The sequence below is a fragment of the Microtus ochrogaster genome, unplaced genomic scaffold (genome assembly GCF_000317375.1).
Source record: "Microtus ochrogaster isolate Prairie Vole_2 unplaced genomic scaffold, MicOch1.0 UNK46, whole genome shotgun sequence".
In the NCBI taxonomy this organism is placed as follows: Eukaryota; Metazoa; Chordata; class Mammalia; order Rodentia; family Cricetidae; genus Microtus; species Microtus ochrogaster.
In genome coordinates this window covers 2090100-2096854 of record NW_004949144.1, presented here as the reverse complement: position 1 = coordinate 2096854, position 6755 = coordinate 2090100, and the positions used below count along the sequence as shown (strand labels likewise).

At 39.7% G+C, this 6755-nt stretch overlaps 1 protein-coding gene across 1 annotated transcript in view; it reads right to left on the bottom strand.

The window, feature by feature from the left end:
• Clec12b (C-type lectin domain family 12 member B) overlaps window positions 1-3278 on the bottom strand; it is a 4924-nt gene extending 1646 nt beyond the window's left edge. The window contains exons 1-2 of the mRNA XM_013354497.1: window positions 3190-3278; window positions 1877-1977 (exon numbers count right to left, since the gene is read on the bottom strand). Of these exons, the coding sequence (XP_013209951.1) occupies window positions 1877-1977; window positions 3190-3278 (190 nt within the window). The remainder of the gene's footprint in view (window positions 1-1876; window positions 1978-3189) is intronic.
• Between the last annotated feature and the right edge of the window lie 3477 nt (window positions 3279-6755).

Sequence of the window (6755 nt, the reverse complement as noted above, 5' to 3'; positions counted from 1 at the left end):
CTCTCTCTCTCTCTCTCTCTCTCTCTCTCTCTCTCTCTCTCTTTCTCTCCCTCTCTTTTCCCTCCTCTTGCCTTTTCCCCTCTCTTCCTTTTGTCTTTTCTCTCCCTCTCTCATCTCCCTTCCTTGTAGAGGGCACTAGATCCTCCTCCTCAACCTCTACCACCCTTCCTCATGCCCCATCTTCCCTTTCTTTCATCCTTGGCAGGGTTTTGCTAGTAATTCCAGATTGGTTTTGAACCATTCTAACTATTTCTAGTTCTGGATCCATGTATTTATTTAAAAACATCTTTATTTTTATTAAGCTCTTTCAGAGTCAGCAGCACACTGTAACAACCACTTCAGCAAAAACATAGCAGTTTGCAAAAATAAATTAGACTTCATTTCATGATGAGTCAACATTATTTCACTTGAGTTTGTTTTTGGGTGTGCATCTTTTAAAGATAAACGGCATATTCTCCTAACAGCATTTACTGAGCATCTGTTACCTCAACAGGAGCACCCGATTTCTTTTCCAAAGAACAAGATAAATAATTAGGCTGTATTTACATGTCCAAATCATAACCATCACTGAAATCTTTCATATAAGGAAATAAATGGATACAGCATGTGAGACATTAGTGTCTGTGACTATTAATCTTTAAAACTCAATGTGACCGAGTATAAAATTACCTAGGAGAGAAATTTTGGGAGATGTCTGTACAGGCATTTCCAAAGAGGTTTCACTAAAACATGAACTCCCCGCACTCCCCCGAGTGTGGGCAGCACCATCCCCTGGACTGAGGACCTAGACTGCATATAAAGGAGGAAGCAAGCTGAACATGGCATTCATTTCCCTCTGCTCTCTGACTTTTGATGTAATGTGATCCATTACTGTATGACTTTCCACCCTGAGGGATTGTATTCCATCGTAATTAAACCACAAACCAAAATAAGCCCTTCCTTCTTTAAGCTGCTTTTACTGTCACATCAACAAGAGACAGTAACTCATACAGCATCTTGCAATACAGTTTTGACTACCTTAGAGTGGGTGCTGACCACATCAGTGCTCTTTATTCCACACACTCAGCATTTTATAACCTGCATCTTCTCAGGATGGCTTTCCATTTACCATAAGGCACAGTGCCCTACTCAGTCCACCTGCAACTGCACGTGAGTCAAGAGACTCTTCTCTTGGGGTCTGCTAGGGAGTGGTTTCCACTGGAAGATACATGCACGGTTCAATTCTGCCTGCTAGGTAAGATGTAATCCCCACCCCTTATCTTCCTTCTCTGTATGTTTTCCCTCATTCAGTCAGGTCAGATTGTTGCTGCCACTTTAATTCTTTCTTATCCCATAAAGGTGATGGGTGGGCAGACTTAGCTAGCCATCTGCTAAATGTCAAGATAAACAAAGTGTATGTCCTTCTGCAAGTACATCTCCAGGCTGCTTTTCTATTTTTAATGGAGAATATCAAATGGGTATGTCGGTTATGAAAGGAGCTTATCAGTTTTAGCCAATAACTAAGAAAAGATGAGTCTGCACACAGTATGATCTAGTTCATCAAAAGACAAAAATAACTGGGGGGGGGGAGTGTAGAATTCCCAGAGCAAAGAAATAGGACCCTTGCCAATGTTTCTGAAGGTATGATGGAGAATGAAATGGATCTGGAGTAGCAGAAGTGTCTGGAAGAGTCTGTGTTTATATGACCAAGTCATAACTATCAGTGAAATCGTTCATATAGTGAATAAGTGAAAAGAGCTAGGGAGATATTAGTGTCTGCGATGATTAATCTTTTTTAATCAATCTAGCATACTAGTAGCCATGTCCTTCATGAATTTGCATACTGTGCCAGGTTTTTCTAACTGTTTTTCTTTTTGTTTAATACAAATTTACTTACACATAATCCCCAAGATCACCAGTCCCATCACCAGCAACAGGCAGAGGATCATCAGGCTCAAGGCAGCTCCTCGCCAAATGGAGAATTGAGCTGGGTGTCCTAGAAGCCAGTGGGGGATGGGGGATGAGTAAGTAGAACCATAGCATGCTGTTACATTTGGGGTTGCTTTTCCCGCCCAGGAAGTTTCTCGATATTAAAACCAGCAGGCAACTCTTGGACCATGTTTGTCACGAAAATATCTGTCACCTTCCTCTTCTTGATTCACACAATATTTTTGCTAGGTGAGTATGCTAGCACATATAGGATAGTCACCTGACCTCTTTCCCCAAAGGTTAGAATGAGAATTACAAGACAGAACAAGATTAATATGCATAATCATCTCTCCTTTGGAAAACACCACAAACTCTATGCTAGGTACTGTATATCTTCTCCCTAACACACACACACACACACACACACACACACACACACACACACACACACTGTAAAAAGAAATACAAGAAGCAGAAAAAAGCAATTCATATGAATCAGGATAACAACTAGGACTGTACCGCAACCTTTGGAAGTGACAATAGTTTTATAAATTTAATGATGTCTCTGACTCCAGAGACTTGGGCATAAGGGAATGAGCTGACATGGAAGACTCTCTCCACCACACAATTGTATAAACTCAGACAAACTACCTAGTTTCTTTGAAATTCAGCGTTTCCATCTACATAACTGCAGAAATTGCAATTTATTTACTTTATTTTGCAACTACACTTCAATAATGATATGTATAGATCGAATTTATTATTGATAAATGCTCTGAGTTGTACTTAAGGTTCTGATGACATTAAATTAAAAGCAGCATAAAAGAAAAAGGTCGGTCTTGTTCACTTGTGATTTATCTATACTTGACTCCTTCCTTAAATTATTGCACACACTAGCAAAGCTTTCTCTACTTACTTTAGAATCCTTTTTGGTTTATATAAGAACATCTCTCTGTCATTGCTAACAAGGCATCAGAGTCAAGGATGGTTATAAATAGAAATCTCTCACTGCGAGACTCAATCTCTGACATAACCGCTATTTTTTTTTTCTACAGTGAAGATCTCCGTGACAGTAATTCCATATGGCTCACATTGGTCTTGAAAGCCCTTCATATTCTCTTAAGGACACTTGTTCTGCTAACCTATCCAAGAATTTTTGCCTCTATTTGGGGGATTATATTGCTTGCTCTCCCCTCCATTTTAGTGTCAAAACCCACATCTCGAAACACTTAACAGCTGCCATTTCCAAGGTTATAACATGCTTTCTCTGAGCTCTTATCGTCTCTTCTTAGGTTATTCCCATCCTGATGACTGCCCACTCTCGCAGAGTCCTGAAGCATAAGTGTTGCATAGGTCACTTCATCAGACATCATAGGTGATAGTGAGTCTACAAATCAATGTTGCAGTATCTTCAGGCCCAGTGCAGGCAGTGCCTTTTCAAGGCCAGATGGCTTTTACACAGACAAGTAACTGACACGAGACACTCCCTATCGCTCCTTTGTAAGAACAGAATGAAAGTGAATTTCTCTGTAGTGTGCGAGAAATCAGAAACTGTCCTTAAAAATTAGAATGTTGCCAGTTTTCAACTGTAGTGCATTGTTCCTTGTTGTGAAGCCAAGAGGATGTCTTTGTAGGCAAGCAGGGGTTAAGGCTTCACGTTGGAATTCCCATGGTCCTTAGGGAACTCGGAATGCATGTATGTAAGGTGAGTTAATTCTATAATGGATCTAGTTTGTCCTCAGTTGTATTATCAGATTCCAAAGAGAGTGATGATAAGAAGAGCAGTGGCATATATGCCTGGATAGTGCAGTGAGAATAGTGTTAGAATTGTTTTTAATTTTTTTTTTATTCATACAGGGTTTTTTTATCATTTTGTGTCTGATTTACTTCACTTAGCATGATATCTTCTGGGTTCATACATATCAAAATGGCAGTTTTCTTCTATTTCTTATAGCAAAATCACACACGCATGCACACATTCACACACACGCACATGCACACATACACACATACCCACCCAGCCACAGATGACATAAATAAGAATCCTGTCTGTTGTAATGCTATAAAGGGATAAAATCACACACACACACACACACACACACACACACACACACACACACACGTTAGCCCAGGCTCTCCTTGCACTTACAGTGGAAAGTAGGCTGTCCTTGAACTTGTAATCATTCTGCCTTAGCCTCTGTAGTGCGAGGTCTATAGGCTTGTACCACTTCGCTCAATTTCCATGTGTATTCTTACCGCCCTTGTCAAATGCAGTTGACCATAAATATAGGAGCTGTCAATTTGGTTTAACAGAGAGACACATTGGGCCATGGGTTCATGTTTATGCTAGTGCCCATTCGGCTTCCATACTATAATTTACTTTGCAATATAATTTGAAATCAGAGACTATGAGGCCTCTTGTTTTGACTTGATTCTGTTTTTGCTTTTCGCTTCTTTCTTTTCTCACTATTTAGTGTCTCTTGAGAGTCCATAGGAGCTTCAGGGTCAGTTTTTCTGTTCATGAAATAGTCTTTTTTTTTTTTCCTTTCTTTCTTTTGAAACAAGGTCTCACTTTGCAGATAAGGCTGGCCTAAAACTCACAGTAATGCCCCTGCCTGTGCCTCCCAAGTGCTGCGATGAAAGCTTGCACTCCATACCCAGCTTCATGGTGATTTTGGTTTTTTGGTTTTTTTTTTTAATTATTTTATTTATTTTTTTAATTTATTTTTTATTAAAAATTTCCGCCTCCTCCCCGCCTCCTATTTCTTTCCCCTTCCCCCCCTCCTCACCCCCTCCCTCTCCAGTCCAAAGAGCAGTCAGGGTTCCCTGCCCTGTGGGAAGCCCAAGGTCCTCCCGCCTCCATCCAGGTCTAGGAAGGTGAGCATCCAAACAGGCTAGGCTCCCACAAAGCCAGTACATGCAGTAGGATCAAAACCCAGTGCCATTGTCCTTGGCTTCTCAGCAGCCCTCATTGTCCACTATGTTAAACAATTCTAACACAGAAACAGCAAACAGAATGGGAGCTCCAGGGACCAGGAAGGATGGGACTGGACAAGAATGAGATATTATATAGCAAAAGGTTCAAGCTTCTATGTATTAGATGTACATGTCCTTAAAGGTATAATGAACAGCATGCTTTCTATCATTGATAATATTTATTGCGTGACTGAAATTGGCTCAGAGTAGACCTTCAGTATCCTCACCATCCATGGGTGGAAGTATTAACTATGTAAGGTAACTGAAGGATGTCTTAATTAGCTTTATTGTGATAGGTAATATTCATTTTCTCCTTCTTCCTCCCCTCTCTCTTTCAATTAAGTCATCATATTGTACACCATAAAACTATGGGATGCTTGCCAATTATCCCGCTCTAAAGCTAGAGAGAAACAGCAATCTTCCCAGGTAGTTCCTCAGAAGGCACAAATTTGCATTGGGATTGGCAGTGTGCCAAAGCCATCTCCCCACTCCTTTGTGGTGCTGCATTTTTAACAAAGCTTCTAGAGACTTCAAAACCCTTGGGAAATGGACAGGAATATTTTCATAGTAATAAAGAGCAACTCACCTATCTTCCACTTTCAAATTTCTATTTATTCATTACAACAAAGTCATGCTCATACCCTCCAGCTGTTAACGTAGCCACAAAAACTTTGGATGACTAGCAAATCTTGTATATGTTGGATGCTTTTCTGAAATGCCTGTTTATGTTGTAATTTATTTTCTTAATAAAGATCTTTCCCCTTTGGTGATATCACTTACAAAAAAAAAAATGTGTGTGTGTGTTTGTGTGTGTATCTGTGTGTGTATCTGTAAATGTGTGTGTGTGTGTCTGTGTGTGTGTGTGTGCGTGTGTGTATATGCAATGGAGAAAGACACAGAGATAGAGAAAGACTAAGAATTAACAATGGGAACTTGTTGAGCCATGAAGTCATAGGGTGCTTAAATTGGGTATAGGAAAGAGTCCCTTTCCTGTCTATGTGGTTGAGTAAAAACCCAGCACAAACCTTTCAAACAAGGCCTTGCTGTATTGTAATGTAAATGGAGTCTGGTATTTATTTATTTATTTATTTATTTATTTATTTATTTATTTATTTATTTTTGCTTTCCAGCAGCCCAGACCCAAATAATCATACAGAAACTATATTAATTACAGTACTGTTTGGCCAATGGCTTAGGCGTATTTCAAGCTAGCTCTTACATCTTAAATTAGCCCATTTCTATTATTCTGTGTATGGCCATGAGGCTGTGACCTACCAGTAATGTTCTGGCATCTCTCTCTTTTAGCAACTATATAGCGTCTGCCTGACTCCACCTTCTTTCTCCATGCATTCAGTTTAGTTTTCTTGCCTGCCTATATTCTGCCTTGCCATAAGCCAAAGCAGTTTTTTTATTAACCAGTGGTCATAAAGCATATTTATAGCATACAGAGGGGAATCCCACACCAAAGTGATAAAAAAGCAGGCAGAAGGAGACAAAAGAACACTTATACTTCTAATTCTTTAGGTCTTTTGAGCTTTGAAGACAGCTAACAGTCATTTCCCCCCAGGAGAGTTTAAATTTTTACAGAAAACATGTCTTTTCAGCATAAAAAAACAGAGAGGGTTTATAGCTGTGGACATAAACAGTACAGTTATTATCAAGTATCTATGTGGTCACTGGTTTCAAGGATGTCTAGATGGTCACAGAACCTGAAGTCTCTTTAAGCTACCATTTATTTATATTTCTTTTATTTATTTATTTATTTATTTTTATAAATTTATTTATTTATTAAGCATATCCCTCCCCCTCCCCCAGTCAAGTCCCCCTCCCTCATCAGCTCGAAGAGCAGTCTGGGTTCCCTGCCTTGTGGG